General features: G+C 36.3%; 1 protein-coding gene across 1 annotated transcript; it reads left to right on the top strand.

Annotated features, from left to right (window-relative positions):
* The first annotated feature begins 409 nt into the window (after nt 1-409).
* Nucleotides 410-8770, top strand: LOC121372094. The gene is made up of 2 exons (XM_041498356.1): nt 410-1004; nt 8121-8770. Exons 1-2 carry the CDS (start codon nt 775-777, stop codon nt 8491-8493), a joined length of 603 nt encoding a protein of 200 aa, XP_041354290.1. The 5' UTR covers nt 410-774; the 3' UTR covers nt 8494-8770.
* The last annotated feature ends 10918 nt before the right edge of the window (nt 8771-19688 follow it).

Here is a 19688-nt window from a genome sequence, read left to right as displayed (position 1 = left end):
TATTTTTAGAGACATCAATGAACTGTTTTTTTCTTTAAAAAAAGAAAATATATATATATATATATATATATATATATGTGTGTGCGTGTGTGTGTAAAACATAATTTTTATTTAATTTCTATTAATTAATGTTTTTTTTTTTTTATTAACTTTAATTTCATTTATTTTATTTTAATTTATTAACTTTAATTTATTTTTACTTTTAAGTTAATTTATTTTTACTTTTAAGTTATTTTATTAACTTTAATTAATTTTTAGTTTTATGGTTTTTGTTTTATTCATTGTGAAACGAGAAATGACTTCACCGATCCTTTTCCACATACAAGATTGTTCCGAGTTTCATTTTCCTCCCATAATGTACCGCGCGTTTTAAAAACAAGTCATACAGTCGGTCGTTTTTCCTTTAATTCAAAGTGAAGATCGTTTCAAAGTAAGTATTTCTTAGTGTCCATATGCTCCAAATAGATCACAGTACACGATTTGGGTGGAAAAACGTGATGACAGTCGTTTTTCTTTTAGTTTGACCGCAATTCGGATTGAATTCCGTTCCGAGCAAAATTGCTCGGAAGGGCGCTAATGGCGTTGTTCGTCCCCAGGATTAACCTTTGGTAGTGCTTGCACTTGTAGCCAAAGTTAATCTTGATGAACTAGTGTGAACCATAACATGTGTCAGTGTCACAATTACGAACCGTGATGAATGAACTCTCGTGCACCCGGAAGTCAACTGTGTAGTGAGACCTAAGTGGAAATAAACAAATCGCGATCAATTGAAAAATGGGTGATTTCAAGAATTTGTTGATCGAAGCTGAGGTTATAGACCTGCACAGAACAACGGACAATGGACGAGTAAAGTTTCTCTGTTTTACACGTTTCCATGACAACGCGATGATTTTAGGCGTCAGTGACGGCGTAGACGTTTGGAGACTAGAACTCGACTCTGATGAACTGGACACCCATCGCGATCTCGCAGGTGTCACGATTGACGCGTATCTCGTCAAATTCAGGTAAAACAAAAAGTATTCTTGAGTAACCGTGAACCGGCCTATTAACTAGAAACGGTTTCTACACACGCGCATTGTAATGTACGATCGATTTGGTGAAATAATGTTTTACCCTTTTCACTTTATTGTCAAAATCAACGGACAAATGTTAATATCCATGCCATTTTCTGTTGTGAAGAGATTAAATGCATATCATAGTGTAGCCCGAGTACTCTGACTGTAAGAGAGCTAGACGGATATTAGCCCGAGTGCTCTGACTGTAAGAGAGCTAGACGGACATTTGGACGTAAATACGCTCTCATTACAGTCAAGAGACAAAGCTATGTATTTTTTTGGCAATTGCCAACAACCAAAAAGTTGTCAAAGATTTCCACTCTAATACCACAACAATCCTATGTTTGATGTCAAATACATTTACATCAACATCATAGTGTTAGAGAGGAAACTCGCTACATTTTATCATTAGTAGCAAGTGATCTCCTCTCTAACACTGATAAAATTACCAGATATTTGACATCCAATAGCCGATGATTAATGAATCAATGTGCTCTAGTGGTGTTGTTACACAAAACAAACTTCTTCTTTTTTTGGTGATTGTCGGGTACTTGTCGTATTATTTATGAGACGGCCCCTGGAAGACGGAATGGCAGAGTGGGCGATCATGTGACACAACGTCACGATATAGGTCGGTGAACTTAGAATTCTGCTGTCCGGAGTTTGCTGAAGCTTAGCTGAATGTGGGTGCTTTCGGGTTTCTTTCTGTAGTGTGTGTATTAGTGATTAATATCTGAAATTTTTTCAGTCAAGTACCGGTAACTCGAAAATGGTCGATGTAAATGTATTTGACATCAAACATAGGATTGTTGTGGTATTAGAGTGGAAATCTTTGACAACTTTTTGGTTGTCGGCAATTGCCAAAAAAATACATAGCTTGGTCTCTGACTGTAATGAGAGCGTATTTACGTTCAAATGTCCGTCTAGCTCTCTTATAGTCAAAGTCCTCGGGCTAGTCATAGTATAATGTTGACATTCTTCAACTACTCTGAATCTCGTTCTTTTTAAAAGTGAAGCGTGTCACCAAAACTCTTATGCAATGAATCTGCGAAACAGACAAGACTGACAGTTCGCCCCCTGTCAGTTCACCACCAGTTTGACCTGTTCGCCCCCAACTATTTGTCAGTTCGCCCCAAACTTTTAGTCAGTTCGTCCCCAACTCCCAATTATTTGTTACTTTTAAACAATTATTGTATTGTTTCTTCAGAGGCATGTTAAAGTGTGTGTCTGTCTGTCTGTGTCTGTGTGTGTGTGTGTGTGTTTCTTTTCTTAGAGGAGAGGGATTGTTGTCTTTCCATGATTTGAACGGATCATGAGCCACTTTTACACATATAAACCACATCATCAACATTTATTAAAACTTCCATTCCTGCCAGAGATAGGATCTGTTTTAAGAATAAAGAAATAATTTGAGTAAAAAGAGTTATGACTAACGAGTATCTACAAACTATCACAAATAAAACAAAGTAAACCCTCACCGTATTTGATTTTAAAACAATGGTTAATCAGCTACATAACCTAGATGCTGATTATGCATCTTCGGCTAACCTCTTTGTGGGGGTGTACTGGTTATGCACGTGAGGGCAAACTGGTTATGCACGTGAGGGCGAACTGACAACCTATTTGGGGGCAAAACGTCTGGTACCCTGCTGTTGTTGCCGTGGTAAAATACCAACCCTAGCTGTATGTGTAGTGAGGGGTGGTGTGGGCAAATAAGGAAGGAATAAGGAACAAATTAATTCTTATTCTGGTAAAGTGTTACATGTGAGCTAAATATTGATCGCAGAACACTGCTAATATATATTCTTTTTATCCATAGCTATCGAAAACCAGATAATTTACTTTTGCATTCTGTTGTCAAAATAAAAACTACATCCATGTATTTTGATCTTTGATTATTATATTTTGTTAATAAAAGAAGCCTCTATTTTGCACAATTATTGATAGGTCGGATGTCTTTTAGCCGACGTGGCTTGTTCACTGTTTATACTTCAATCAACAGACCAGGCTAGAGAACACTAGAGCTACATTACTGATAGGTCGGATGTCCTTTAGCCGACGTGGCTTGTTCATTGTTTATACTTCAATAAACGGACCAGGCTAGAGAACACTAGAGCTACATTACTGATAGGTCGGATGTCCTTTAGCCGACGTGGCTTGTTCATTGTTTATACTTCAATAAACAGACCAGGCTAGAGAACACTAGAGCTACATTACTGATAGGTCGGATGTCCTTTAGCCGACGTGGCTTGTTCATTGTTTATACTTCAATCAACAGACCAGGCTAGAGAACACTAGAGCTACATTACTGATAGGTCGGATGTCCTTTAGCCGACGTGGCTTGTTCTTTGTTTATACTTCAATAAACGGACCAGGCTAGAGAACACTAGAGCTACATTACTGATAGGTCGGATGTCCTTTAGCCGACGTGGCTTGTTCATTGTTTATACTTCAGTAAACGGACCAGGCTAGAGAACACTGGAGCTACATTATTGATCGGTCGGATGATGATGATATTCTTTATTTCTTCCATAAATGAAGATTGCATACAATCACACGTTCAAATTAAATAAATAACACAAAAATACAGGTACCGTAATACATTAATATTAGAGAGAGAGAGAGAGAGGGGAGAGGGGGAGGGAGGGAGGGAGGGGGGGGGGGGACATGCCCTTCATAACTATTTATAACAGTTTAGAAATCCAACCGGATGTACTGACGACAAAGATGTATATATTTTGATATGCTTAAAATAAACGCAATCCACTGATGAAAATCAAGACCATTCAGGTCATTGTTTTCTCCTCCCAAAATACAGTTCATGAGATTTTCGTCACTTTGGTCACATATTGTAACATACTGGTCAATAGACATAATGTTTGCTAGTAATTCAAAAGCAGCATTTCTTTCTGTTATTAGTTTTTCACAGTGTAATAAAATATGTTTAGTATAATCTAACGTTTGTTTATCACATAGAATACATTTCCTTGGAAAGGTTTTCATGCTACCTATTTTTACGACTGATGATAAAATTATTTTACAATTTGGATGAACGTACGCTATTTTCCAAAGAATGTGGACACCGATATCGGGGTGAATGTCACAGAAGCGGGAAAGTTCAGGCGTTCTATGAAGTTTAGTTTGGTGACTCGTATTCTTAAATTCCATTAGTTATTGCACGCCAATGGAGTTTATCTATGAATTCTCCGTATTTCACATATCTGTATATCACATCAGTAAGATTATATTTCTTAATCACATTAAATATATCGCTTAGCCGACGTGGCTTGTTCATTGTTTATACTTCAATAAACAGACCAGGCTAGAGAACACTGGAGCTACATTATTGATAGGTCGGATGTCCTTTAGCCGACGTGGCTTGTTCATTGTTTATACTTCAATCAACAGACCAGGCTAGAGAACACTAGAGCTACATTACTGATAGGTCGGATGTCCTTTAGCCGACGTGGCTTGTTCATTGTTTATACTTCAATCAACAGACCAGGCTAGAGAACACTAGAGCTACATTACTGATAGGTCGGATGTCCTTTAGCCAACGTGGCTTGTTCATTGTTTATACTTCAATAAACAGACCAGGCTAGAGAACACTAGAGCTACATTACTGATAGGTCGGATGTCCTTTAGCCGACGTGGCTTGTTCATTGTTTATACTTCAATCAACAGACCAGGCTAGAGAACACTAGAGCTACATTGTACTTGTTTGTAATATTATTTAGTTCATGCTTGGCAAATATCACAGAATAATATTTCTAGTCTGAGGTAACCGGAAATTGGTTCACATGGTTTTTATCTACCGGTAGGTGACTAATTGTTCGGTTACATGAATTATATTTGTTGAACCCGTGGATTACCTGATTGGTTACCTCAAAGTTAGGTTGAAATTATAGTTCAAATATATAATTTTTAAGTCGAACAAAGTTAAAACAAAATGTTTTATAAAACAGTTTCTTTCACGCTTTTTTCATGTTATGAAATTTACTACAGAGTTATTTATTTCTGATCCGATTGATTTGTGAATTGCACACAAAAATAGTTATTTTTTATTTTTTATTTTTTATTTCCATGACATTTTTACTTTTCTTCTTATATGTCAAACCAAACTGAAATTATTTACCAAAAAAACCCCATTTGTATGTGATGGGACCAACTATAGTTTAGACTGGTCGCTATTGCTATATACGGTTGTCTACTGGTTTGCTGCACATAAAATATCTAAAATCGGTCTAAATACATTTGCCGGAATACTAGTCTGCGTAACTAAACTTCCAGTAATCGTGAAGTTTGCAAGTTTTAATTTCTGAAAGTCTACAGGTCACAACTTAACCGAATTGCGGTTCGCATAAATTTAATTTTACATAACCGATACGTGAACAGAACGGTGGTTCACGTGAAATATTGTGCCCTGAGTCATCATTTTGCAGATGGAACATTTTTAAGAGGAATGTGCACCATTCTCTGCAGTATAGGATGGTTTTCGATGCTGGTTGCAAAATAATAATCACTCATTTGGATTTCGATATCAGAAACAACTAAGTTTAGTAATTAAGTAAACTAGCTAAGTTTTGTTGTTGGACTGCTGACACTACATTAGACAAAATACCATTAGGCCCGTGATCTCCGTCGTCTGGCTTATTATCTTAATATAAAAAACCTTCCAATTTCTCCCACGATTTCAATCTGTTTTGACCCATTCTGTCAGTTTCCTCCAACTCTGTCTTCTGAACTGTCCACACCATCGTCTACCTTCAACTTCCTCCATGGGTGCAGACTCTGTGTATTTCCCTGCACCCACCTGGCATCCTCGTCCTCTGCCACTAATAAAGCTGGTCTGACCCACGGCACTAACGACCGCCGGTAGTAGGGGTACATAGTAGGTGGTTACATGTGCCTTTAAACAATGCCAGAAGTAACTACTGAACACTCCCCGAAGTGGTCAGACCAAGCCCACAGCTAAAAGCTGATGGGGAATGGCAGGTGTGTTTGCACAGATAGCCACAAGAGATGAGCACCTGTCACGGTTGGGGAGACAAGGACTGGGATATGGAGGTGGACAGCAAAAAAAGTTGAAAGATTGGAGGAGTTGCCAGATCGGGAAGAAATGAGATGGAATTCAAAGGAGAGAGGAAAGGAGACAGTGGGATAAAAAATAATAAAAAAACAGAAGAATAAAACAAACAGGTCCTAAACACACGGTCTGGGTCTGTCAAGTATGATGCCGGTTCAAAATGAAACTCATTGAATCGAAAATGTAACAAAACACTGTGTCTCTGATGACATAAACTACAGATTTTGTAACAGACTTCATAGAACATGTGCTATATTTGCACAATGTTCAAACCTTACTCATTAATGTTTCTTAATAAATATATATTAATCAATGGATTTCTCATACTTATTGTTGATGTTTATAGAAGTAAATGTATCAGATGACTGTTATGATCATGTGCATTTTTCTTGTTAATAATTAAATAGGAAAATCTCCAATGGTTTTCAATAAGTTGAGGATACATAAAGCTAATATCTTGAAAGTATTTTATCTATGGGTCGTATTATGGTATGGCGTCCATCCGTCCATCCATCCGTCAGGCAGTCTGTTACCTTTTTCTTGTCCGGACCATATCTTGCATACAGTAGCATACAGGATAATCAAACCTCACATGTAGGAACAACTTGAGATGGCGGTATGCCGCATACTATTACTAGGTCATTGTGACCTACTTTTCACGGTATACTGCACATAACAGTAAATGCTTGTCCGGACCATATCTTGCATACAGATGCATACAGGACCATCAGACCTTACATGTAGGAACAACTTGTGATGGTGGTGTGTCATGTACTATTACTAGGTCACTGTGACCTACTTTTCAGTCTACTGCATATAACAGTAAATCCTTGTCCAGACCATATGTTGCATACAGGACCATCAAACCTCACGAATAGAAACAACTTGGGATGGCAGTGTGTTGCATACTATTACTAGGTCACTGTGACCTACTTTTCACGGTTTACTGCTCATAACAGTAATTCCTTATTTGGACCATATCTTGCATACAGATTTATACAGGACCAATAAACCTTACATGTAGGAATAACTTGGGATGGCTGTGTGTTGCATATTATTACTAAGTCACTGTGATCTACATTTCACGTCTACTGCACATGACAGTAAATCCTTGTCCGGACCATATCTTGCATACAGATGCATACAGGACCATCAAACCTCACATGTAGGAACAACTTGGGATGGCTGTGTGTCGCGTACTATTACTAGGTCACTGTGACCTACCTTTCACAGTCAACTGCACATAACAGTAAATCCTTGCAGACATGCATACAGGACCATCAAACCTCACATGTAACTCTAAGAACAAATTGGGATGGTCGTGTGTCGCGTATTATTACTAGGTCACTGTGACCTACTTTTCACGGTTTACTACACATAACAGTAAATCCTTGTCCAGATCATATCTTGCATACAGGACCATCAAACCACATGTTGGAACAACTTGGGATGGTGGTTGATCCAAAACAAACTGTTCATTCATCGCAGTGCAATTTCACATAATTACAATTGAATTATACCCGTAACATATTCATTAATATAGATATGGTTTTCCATCAGTGGTCCTGATGGGCATATCATGTACCTCACTGGTACTCTTGTTAACATATTATTCAAGTATCTAGAAAGTAGAATATATTATATGTCATCTACATAATGTTTATTGTCATATCATGCTATTCTTCAATATCCAGTGGTTAATCAAGGTCAGATAAAAATGTATTAACACCCAATAGCTGATGTGTATTTTTGTGCTGGGGTGTTCATTCATTCTCATGATCACCAGAAAGACTGGATGCTTTCACTTTAAGATTCAATGTTAGAGCCTTTAATGCTAGAGCCTACATGTGTGTAGCACAAATATCCTTGTTCTCAGCCAAACTGGACAACAAATCTCAACTTTTTTATTTTCCTGATTTTTACTAAGTTGCTTTGTTACCATATTTTATTATTCTTTTATGCATCTTTTTATATTTTAGGAATGGATTAACTTCAGGAGACTTATCAGTAGCAAGAATTGGAAACAAAATCACCTTAACAGTTGGACATGAACAAGATGCATTAATGTTTGATCTTTTTGAAGCCACAGCAGCAGAGAGAAGGACAGAATTGCAGTCTGTTTTATTCCGATTGGCTGACTTAGCATCATCACTAGAAACAAAGTTGGCTGCAGCCAATAAGACGATAGATACTCTTAAATCGCAGAATGCTAAAGCTGGAGGACTCCATCATCTGATGGACCTTGGCCCAAAGAAAGGAGCAGTAAAGAACAAACCTAAGAAAGTGGGAATGAGTGTGCTAAACCCAACAAGCAAGAAAAGAAAGGCTGCCCAAGGAGTTGTGTTTGATTAAAACTGGAAAAATTAAAGGCAGCTTGCAGAAGTATTATTAAAAGGAACTGTATTTTAACCTTTCAGTTTATTTTCTTACAAAGTTGAAGCATGCTGTGTTGTGTATGTATCTCAGTAGGGATCAAAATTGTGTCATCTGAAAGGATCATATTATTGTGCCACTCATTTGTTTCCATTGATAGTGTCAAAACATATTTAAGTTGTGTTTCTCTTGGCCGCAAATCATTTGTTCAAATAAAACTTTTTATTAAATTAATGAATAAATTAAAAAAATGTAATACATGTATGTTGTTTTTAATGTTAGAACAAATTGCTTAGTCCTATTACACCTACAATCGCAATCTGATCTGTCTCTAGGACAGAAGTTAATGGTTAGAGAGAAGTGATCTTATGCCATCCCCACCCCGGGTCATTAAACCTCACTCTGGTGTGATAACCTACCTCTAGCTCCCTGAAGGATAGCAGAAGATGCATATGTCTGTATTGGTTTATTTTCCCAATTTTGTTTTAGAAAAAATTGATTCTCTGGTTTGAGATGGTGAGGGTTAATGATACTCATTAACTTTAGCATTTCTTTAATCACTAAAATGGCATTGCATGTGTTTTAAACTTTTAGAAAGGAGATAGCAGGTCACAACACAGACTCCCATCTTAGTACTGGCAGATAACACACGTTACAGATGTTTGTTTGTTTTTTTAATATCATTTCAAGTAACTGCTGAAATCTTAAATCAAATAGTCAATCTAATTAAAATTAGCTCCACTATTACATGTGGATCTAACAGCAGCCCGTTGGAGCTCATGTCCAGTTGACCATTCATTCAACCAATCAAAACCTTACTTGCCAAATCATGCCAGTGATTTGAATTTTTTTTTTTTAAACATTTGGGTTTATGCCAAGGGTATACGAAATGATTTGGGTGAATTACGAAGTATGCTGGAAACTAATTTCAATATAAAATTTTATATAAAATTCTTTTCAAGACAAAAAAACCCAAACCGTGATGGTATAGCCATAAAATCTGTTTACACTAGTATACAATCCAGAGTTTATTACTGCACTTTTCCCCCTGTTTTTTCAATGTGGAAATAGACCAACAATTCGCCTATTGCATAAATAGTCTCGACCGATATTTTTAGAATTTGTATGCTCCTGAATAACGTTATAAAAGGCGAAGTGTAATTGGTCGATATTTAAATTGTTATTTATAGATGAAATGTCACCAGGATGTGGGAGTCCATGCAATGCTGTTAGATCTACTGGCAAGACCAGTAGAGCTAATTTTAATCAGATTGCTCAAATAGTCATCTGGTTGTAATTGGGTAATTAATCCTTAATGGGTTTGGCAAATTGTTGTCGTTGGGGTCTTTGTGTAAAGGTACATTTCAATGTATATGTAATATATTTCTATCCCATATATGTTTTAATCCCATAAGTGTTCAGCCGGAGGAGACGTATAGGTTTTGTCTGTCCGCGTGTCCCACGTACAGTTTTCCGAACGTTTTTCAACAATGCCTCAAGATATATTGTGTGTAACTTTATCGAGTACTGCTACAGATAAAGTTTTGACTTTCGTGGTGATTTACCCATTTTTGACAGTTATTGTCCTTGAATTTAGGTGATACGAAAATTTGTTTTCCGGCTGTTTATGCAATGCTTGAAGATATTGAGCTGAACATTTTTGTGTATAGCTTTATCATGTACTGTTACAGATCAGATTTGAACTCCATAGTGATTTACCTAGTTTTTAATTATTCCAAATGGACCATTCATCCACTCATCCGCATAATTTGTTTATATTCACAAATCCACATTAAATTAACATCTGAACTTCATTTTAGATTTTGGTCAATTGCCAACGATTTAGCATGGATACTGGTTTTAAAATTAACATATGTATTACAACACACAGCATAACTGAATGAGTTACATGCATCCCTCCATTTACCAACTGACCTAATCAAGCTGAGGCAGAGAAATGTCAAACTGGTCTCGGAGACGGCAGTCCTATATTAAAAACGTCAAAACTGTACACATTTCCTTTTGAACTATTTTGTGCAGGTATATTACGATTTTGAATACATTGATATACCGAAAGGCATAAATAATGCAATGGGTATTTCGCTGGTTAGATATTTTCTTATAGAATTGTCCTACCATATATATTAAGCATGCAGACAAATGCCATATTAGTAATAATTGTAAGGAAAAGAAGATATTGTTGAAATTGGGGGAAAGTGAAATAAAATGCATTTTAAATAAACACAGCTTGATTATTTTCGCTATAAAGCAGCATTTTTTCAGCATCACTAATGGTGACATATTTAAAAAGAAAAAAAGATGTGTTATATGGAGACCGTGCAGGCAATGCATGTGCAAAAAATATATTTTTATGTGCAATGCTGTGTATTTTCTGTGTAGTTGTTGTTTTTTGCTTAAAGGACATTTTATTCCTTTTTCTTTTTTCATCTGTTTTGAACAAAAGCGTCTTTCACTTATTAGTATTTTATTTGTCCGCATGCTTATACTATTTGATATGACATTTGTATAAGAAAATAATAATTAAAATACCCATTGCGCTATTTATGCCTCTCAGTATAGTTTTCTGAATTATATAGATAAACAACTCGACCACCACTTGGTGATGTCAACACAATAGTTCTTGGATGTGATACATGTCAAACTTGCCTTCTTACGTGGATTTCTTAAGGGATTGTATTACAGAGATAAAGGTTCGTAGGAATAATGGGTTGGTTCCTACGAATACCTTTATCCAAACATTTGGAAAACCAATCCTTCCAAAATCGATTACGGCTGTCTCTAAGTTGAGTTCTCAAACATACGTAAAATCAAGGGAAAATAATCCAGTAATACAGTTCGTCATTTGTCTGTCAATGACACGGATGTGACGTCTCACTCTGACATTGCCAATGTATTGGCAGACAATTTCTCTCATAATAACTCGTCTTCTTATATTACCGATGTTTTTACATCTGTCAGAAATAAAGCTAAAAAGCAAACTATTAACTTAAAGTATACAACAGGCACTTCTCTTTGGAGGCGTTGCAGGACGCACTACGTAGAGCCCATGGTACTTGAGTAGGACCAGATGAAATACACTATCAACTCTTAAAACACTTAACTGAATCATCCTTAATGGTTCTATTAAATATCTTTAACAAAATCTGGATTTCTGGTGACTTTTCTTCGGATTGGAGAAAAGCCATTGTCATTCCTATTCCCAAGCCTGGTAAAGATCCAACAAATCCTACCAGTTATCGCCCTATTACTTTGACAAGTTGCATTTGTATAACTATGGATAGAAGTATCAATCGTAGACTTGTCTGGTATCTTGAGTCCCACACAGTGCTTACTAACGTGCAATGTGGGTTCAGGTCTAGACGTAGCACGGTCGATCATCGTGTTAGATTTGAAACGTTTTGTAGGGATGCTTTCATTTATAACCAGCATTTGTATCGGTCTTTTTTTTTTTTTATCTCGGGAAAGCTTACGATACCTCGTGGAAGTATGGAATTTTGAAAGACCTCCATGGCATGGGCGTAAGAGGCCGTATGCCTGACATTATGTCAAATTTCTTTTAAAATAGGTCTTTCAATGTACGAGTGGGATCTACGTTATCTGATTCTCACTCCCAAGAGATGGGTGTGCCTCAAGGTAGCATCCTGTTAGTAACTTTATTTTCTGTGAAGATTAACAGCATCACCCAGTGTTTAAAACCTGGTGTTGATAACTCGTTATATGTCGATGATTTTCAGATTTGCTGCAGGTCGTCCAGTATGAGTATCACTGAACGTCAGTTATAGCTTTGTTTTAATAAACTTCAACAATGGGCAGCTGACAATGGATTTCGATTCTCAAAGTCAAAAACAGTCTGTATGCATATCTGCCAGAAAAGAAGTTACCAGTTAGATCTTCAGCTGTTTCTGGACAAAATTCCTGTTCCAGTTGTCGATGAGACCAAATTTCTTAGGGTTATTTTTTGTTCCTCCTTTACAGTATGTTAAAAAGAAGGGCTTGAAGGCCCTCAATAACTTAAATGTTATTGGCAAGAATGAATGGGGACCAGATCTAAAGGTTATGTCCGACTTTATAAATCTTTAGTTAGTTCTAAACTTGATTATGTGTGCATTGTGTATGGGTAAGCACGTAAGTCTTACTTGCAAGTGCTAGATCCTATACACAACCAGGGCCTTCGGCTTTGTCTTGGTGCTTTCAAAACATCTCCTGTTTGTACGTCGATGCACACGAAGCTAGTTTGGGTGATACACGTGCAAAGCTTTCTCTGCAGTATGCTACAAATATTAAATCAATGCCAAAACATCCTGCACATAATGCGGTGTCTGATAATAACTATATGAAGTTATTTGATGCGAAATTGAATGCTATTCGAACATTTGGTCTTCGCATTAAACGGTTTTATCAGTTTCCAACATTGATATATCCGATATTTTTGAAACGCCTTCATATTTTATTTTGCCACCATGGAGTATCAAACCACCGAAAATTGTATTCGATCTTGTGCATCTAAAGAAAGATAGCACAGATGCAGTTATTTATAAACAACATTTCATGGAAATCAAAGAGAAGTACCGTGGATACATCCCTGTTTACACAGACGGATTACGGGATGGGAATTCTGTGCCTTCTGCTACAGTTTTTCCACCAGAATTATTTTCTTTCCCATGAGATTGCCCGATTCAGCATCATTCTTTACTACTGAAACGTGGGCAATCATTAAAGCTCTGAAACAGATTAAGCATTCATGTGCATCCAAATACATTATTTTTTTCTGACTCACTTTTGTGTCTCCAAGCTTTACAGTACATGAAATTGGAGCATCCCTTAGTTGGGATGGTGATACGAAAGTGCGTCGTTTATCAGTTGCCAATAAAGATGTTATATTTTGTTGTGTACCCAACCATGTTGGCATTAAGGGCAATGAAAAGGCAGGTTTTGCTGACAAGTTTACTTTGAATTTGCCCCATGTTGGTGTTGGTGTCCCCTACAGTGATTTTAAATATATTATCCAATATATCTTTTCTACTTGGCAAGATGATTGGGAAGGTGCGGTCGCGAACAAGCTTCATTCTGTCAAGTCCGTCCTGGAAGAGTGGCATCATCCTACAGGCGGTGCTGGAAGGATGAAATAGTCTTGTGCCGTGCCCGTATCGGCCATACGTATTTGACGTACCAGTTATAGGGCACTGTTTGGGACGAAGGACAAGTCGAATAAGCTCAACGAGGGAGATCGACTCATGATCCACCACCACGTCACGATGTCAATCAATGTGCTACCTCTGAGCGTCATCTAGCTCCATTGGAAACAAGAACATTTAAAGCAACTACAATTCGCTTTGAAACGTCTTTATTCTGTAACAAAGCACTCGACGATTCATTATGTTTGCTGAAAACATTCATCATATTAAATATACAGTATATAGTTTTAATTTTATATAGACTTCCCAAAGACACCGACTGAAGATAGCACATTGAGATACATACATTTGTTGTTGTTTACTCACAGATACAGTTCATAAAAAACGTACATGTAAACATAATTAACAATTTACAGTAAAAAAATTAGAAGTGCATAGGTATACTTAAAAATAGAACATGAAATAGCTATATATTGTAATGAACTGTAACATTTAACAATATAAGTTGATGGTCCAAACAAAGACCATATCATGTATGGTTTTATATTGGATGGATAGTCATTATGGACGGATTTAAAGGGCCACATTATGTTAATAATATCGTAAACTGTATAAGCAATGACAAAATTAATATGTGAACACTGAAATGAAGTTGCTAAAAATGTGTTGTACAAACTGAGACGCCAGTGCGTTGGTCAAATGGGTAAAACAACATAGTAATGGACACATTCCATAAACAATTTAAACGACTTCAACTATTTAACTGTTTATTACAAACTATATGGATAATATAACAAAATGTAGTAACACATTATTATGGACACATGCCATAAACAATACAAACAGATTGAACTCTATAACTGTTTATTACAAACCATATGGATAATATAACAACATTAGTAAAATAATAGTCATTGACACATGCCATAAATAGTTTAAACAGCTTCAACTACTTCTACTCTTTATTGCCAACCATATGAACAATATAACAAAATGTAGTACACGTAGTCCTGTTTAAACTCAATAAATGAAATATGACTGTGTTTTTTTAACCAAAACATATTAGATATGCTATAATTCTTTTATTATGATTTTAGTATATCGTTAGGCATGTTAGAGATTAGTATAGGCTACATGTGTTTTATTTTCGTGCTTATATCCAATTTAGGTTCAAGCACGCTATCCTGGGCACATATCTCAGCTATCTGGGCTGTCTATCCAGAACCGTGGGTTAGTTTTTAGTTGTTAATGATTAGTGATAGTGGTCTTACACCTACCCATTAAGTCATTAAAACTCGCTCTGGGTGGAAGCCGGTACCTGGTTGCGAACCCAGTACCTACCGGCCTTATGATATTTGGGTTAACCACAACACCACCGATGCCGGTAGGTTAATTAAGATTTCTTATTTTACTTTATGTATCCCACTAGGATTTAAAGCACGCGACTGAACTCCCCGAGCAGTGTACTCAGAACATATCTTATCGAGTTACTAGTTATTACGGTAAGACACGAAACTGTCTGCAGCCATGTTGGTTACTTTCATTTTAGCCATTAGCAGAAAGGAAATGATTGCATGTATATTAATCCACAGACGGGGTAGCAAAAATGTATTAGTATTTCTGAAATCATCTATATGTACATGAGTCACGGAGAGAAATCGAGCCTATGATACATACATATATACAGGTAGGTAACATACTAAGTTTGATAAAATCGTTAATAATAACAATAATGACAAAAATAAAGAAAACAACGTTTCAAAACAATTATTATTAAATATGTTCAGTCTTTGCCCTGAAAATGCTCAGTTGCCTGGTCCGCTCCCCCCCCCCCCCCCCCCCCCCCCCACGTCTCTTACACCTATGTACACACCGACAAACCCGTACGCACGGGCGTGATACCGACACGGCACATGACCAACAACTTGTATATTCACAAGTAAATACTGTTATCCACGGTAAAGATGTCTATGAGTACGTAAACTTGCACCCATTCAAAAACGTATACAAGACACTAATATACTTGTACATGTATCTGACATTTTTAAGTGCCAAATTAAATACATGTATACATTCTAATCTATGGGAGAGGGTGGGATAACAACAATGACGATACTCCTATTAACAAACTACACCGAAGCTGAAGTAAACAATATTGGGGGACTATATTGCACGACAGGTGCAAGGTGGGGAGTAGTAAGAAGTGGAAGTAAGATTCTTCCGATACTGAATGGACAAACGGACTACATGTATTTATTTACAGCATTCATATGAGGAATATTTGTACATGAGACCATACAGTGCACATTACTACTAATGTCCTACTAAGACAGTTTTATACTTGCAGGTCCTACTACAACAATGTATTTTGTCTAAAAAAAATACTTTTTCACTGTCTTATCTCCGCGTCTCCAACTGGTTTTTTAAAATCTAACTTGTAGATAGGTAAATAGTTATATTTGTGACCAGCTGAAGCGTTCTCAATTGTCACATAATTCTTGCCATTCAATTCACTGTATTTCTAAAAGGTATTTACAAAATCAAGCACCATAACAATCCTGCATCGCATAAACCGTCAGTCAAAGTTAGATACTGCCTCGAGCTTTTATAAACACTGTGACATGTAAAAACACCTCCGGTGTATAGAAGAGACTATTCTAAGCAAAGGTTGGTAAGTTTGATAAATAGCTAGAGTTACCGTACACACGACGGTCTTTAATAACACTAAGTGTTGAAAATACGGATCAGCTTATTATGTTTGGACTTCACAATAAGTAGGACAATTATGGATGATAAAAATAACAACAACAGCAGCATGCACAAATGTCGATAAAATACACCGATTACGAATTATGGCCGACTAATGCTTTTGTACCTGTATAGCGACCGCCATTGAAAAAATATTAAAGCTCATTTCGATATATACAGTACATAGTCTAAAACCATAAGACAAGTTGGACTAATATAAAGCGATAGTCTAGAACTATTTAGAGGTTGGTGCAGGAGTGAGATTTTGCATGGACCTATTAAAGGATGGTAATTGAAAATAAAACATAAAACAAAATCCTAATTCCCGTACCTCTAAACGATTTAATAGTCAAATTAATTTCATTGTTTTCAAAACCGTTTGTATGAGTGTCCGCATTTTTTTTCTCCCCGATGTACGGGTTTAACATGACCGTAACTAGCTGCTCCCTTAGCTCGTAGAATTGTACGAAAACGTTTAGAAGTGTTATTTTGTGTCTAGTTGGAAAACCATCTTATTTTACTATATTCTGATTCTTTTTTCCCGTTCTCCCGTTGTAAAAAAAAAATAATAATAATAATAATAATAAAAAATAGAAAAGCTTCCAAAATCGGATTTGGTGACTTAATTTTGTATTTTGTTTATTTAACGCTTATTGTAGGATTATTGCCATATGTATAGCACAACGAACATGATACAACCAGTTTAATACATTTAATTATATTGTATTATTACATATCGGTTTATTGATGAGTGGTAATATCCCCCCCCCCCCCCCCCCCCCCCACCACCTCCACCTTTCAGTTTCACCCAGGTGAGGGGTTAATTGACTGTAATTTGACTTATTTGCCAGCCTCATCGAACATCCAAGCCATTTTTTCATAATTGATTACAGGGTGCGACAAATTTTATTTGGAAAACATTGATTTTACTAAATGTTGATTTAACTTATATACAAGTAAAAAAACCCACGTAATAAGAAAGGACGAATTAACTTGAAATGCATACCTTTAGTAATAAATATAGTAAAATATCATCTTGCATTTGGTTATTAAAACGTACTGACTCTTTTATATTATAGTATATATAGTTCAAATCATGTACATACAATGTAAAGTAAAACATTCCATAATTAATGTGAAATGTTACGAACGCACGCAAGCACTCTCTCCATCATCAGCAAATATTTGTATCGTCAGCTATAGCCCATTGAAAAACACTGACCCACGAATGGCGTTTGTTTTAATAATATATATATAATATAATATATAATTATAATATAATATAATATAATATATAATTATATATATATTATATATATATATATATATATATATATAATATATATATATATATTAATAGTATTCTCTTTTAAACAGATCAGATCGATTGTGCCTGATAAATTGAAGCTAGGTATGTAGAACAAAATCACAAACTAATTGTTAGAATCGACGACCAAATAAAGATCAAATTCTTACGCCAGCTAATAAAAATTATAATGTAATAGCAGCTGGTGGTTTTGACGTACCAATATACAATACAATATATATATATAAGATTATTATCCACTTGCTTCAAACTAAACGGCGCTGTGGATTTAATATATGGTATAACACCGGTTATACAGGTGGTATACAGAATGTTCGTACAGGAGTGACATCATGGTTTTTCTAAACGCTCTGATGGTACAGTCAACAGTCTGAGAATATATCTGAGACTTCGTGAATATTGAGAAACAGTATTTTGTATGTTTCTAAGCGCAGAGGCGGATCCAGAGGAAGGGCAGAGGACCTGTTCCCATCCTAAAATATTCAACTACCCTTTAAAAAAATATTCATTGGGATGCACATTTGACGATTTGGTCCATGTAGCCCTTTCCCGTTAGCCTCCCTCCTCAAAATATTTCCTGAACCGCACCTGCTACGTACACGTTTCGGAGGATAGCATCATCGAGGTGGGGGGGGGGGGGGCAGAGGGGGGGGGGGGCGGGAGAGGTGTGAGAGGTCGATGAATATTAATTCGTCTTTCAACTGAGAGGATACAGAAGATTCAGTTGTGGACAGTGCCTTCACCCCACCCCCGCCTCCTCGTTTCCAACACCTATAGTACATCCACATTCTAATTTTCGTAACTTATGCGAAATTTATAAAACACGTCTAAAAACAAATAGGCGTCACCAGGATTGTTTTATAATGAAGTAGCATATTTTATTACTAATATTTAATGAAAATTCAAGACAAAAAAAAATACAACAAAGAAAATAAAAACGTTTACAATTATATTTATTTATTTTTTGGAATGTTCACAAATTTTAGCCAATTATATATATATAATTATTATTTTCTCTTCGGTCCTTGAATTAAATCTTATAGAAGAAGACAGGCGCGGATCCAGACGCGTCACACGGGTCCCGTAATCCGTTCTTTGGAACAACTATGGGTCACAAGCCTGATGTGACCCCTAAGTATTTATAATTAGCCCACATTAGTCTAAGCTCAATAAACTGAGCAAACACCTAAATTAGGAATCCTGTTAAAAGTATCTTAAATTTACTCTCATCCAAATAATTTCATTCATTTCCATTTATAAAAATATATAGCCTGTTATTGAAACACCCAATAGGCCTAGGCCTAATGATAAGCGACACTACATTTTGAATTGAATTACAAAACACTGGCTCTTATTTTGATGCATGGATGTTTTTTTATGCACTTTACATTTTTTTTTGCATCATCAATCCGGCGCGCTATCTTTATTCCCTGTCAGGCGTGGATAAAGAGGAAGGTGCTGGAGTGTGCATTTCAAGGCTATTTTTACTTTTCCCGTTAAGTTACGAAAATGGCCGGAAACGTTCTTTTGACGTGACGTCAACAATGCTTTCACGTTTTAATATGCTTATTGATGTCAAAGCGATACACCGTACATTCCACTGAATGTAATTTAACTTCAGAAATGTTCGAATAGAATCGCTGTTTGACAGTTATAATCATATTTATGTTAAATGTGTATAAATGAAAAATGTTTGTGCATGGATCTAATACTACCTAATGACGACAGCTAACTACTGTGATGTTGCAATGTTTTCTACAAGTGTGAAGTGGATATGTATCAATAGCTTTAGGTAAATGTTTTATTGTTTGCTTATTAGGACCGTTAAAGTCGGAGGTGGGATCTATAGGCATTGGCGTAGCCAGGATTTGATATTGAGGGGTCACCCATATTAAGGGGGGGGGGGGGGGGGCAGATATGACTGACGAGGACCATGACCGCCA

The sequence above is a fragment of the Gigantopelta aegis genome, chromosome 4 (genome assembly GCF_016097555.1).
Source record: "Gigantopelta aegis isolate Gae_Host chromosome 4, Gae_host_genome, whole genome shotgun sequence".
Classification (NCBI taxonomy): domain Eukaryota; kingdom Metazoa; phylum Mollusca; class Gastropoda; order Neomphalida; family Peltospiridae; genus Gigantopelta; species Gigantopelta aegis.
The sequence above is the reverse complement of the archived record's forward strand: the minus strand, read 5'-3'. Positions and strand labels throughout refer to the sequence as shown.

Excerpts from the sequence above, each read along its gene's own strand:
- LOC121372094 (XM_041498356.1), top strand. The coding sequence starts at position 775 with ATGGGTGATTTCAAGAATTTGTTGATCGAAGCTGAGGTTATAGACCTG. Across the intron at positions 1,005-8,120 it reads GCGTATCTCGTCAAATTCAG|GAATGGATTAACTTCAGGAG; the intron begins GTAAAACAAAAA and ends TTTATATTTTAG.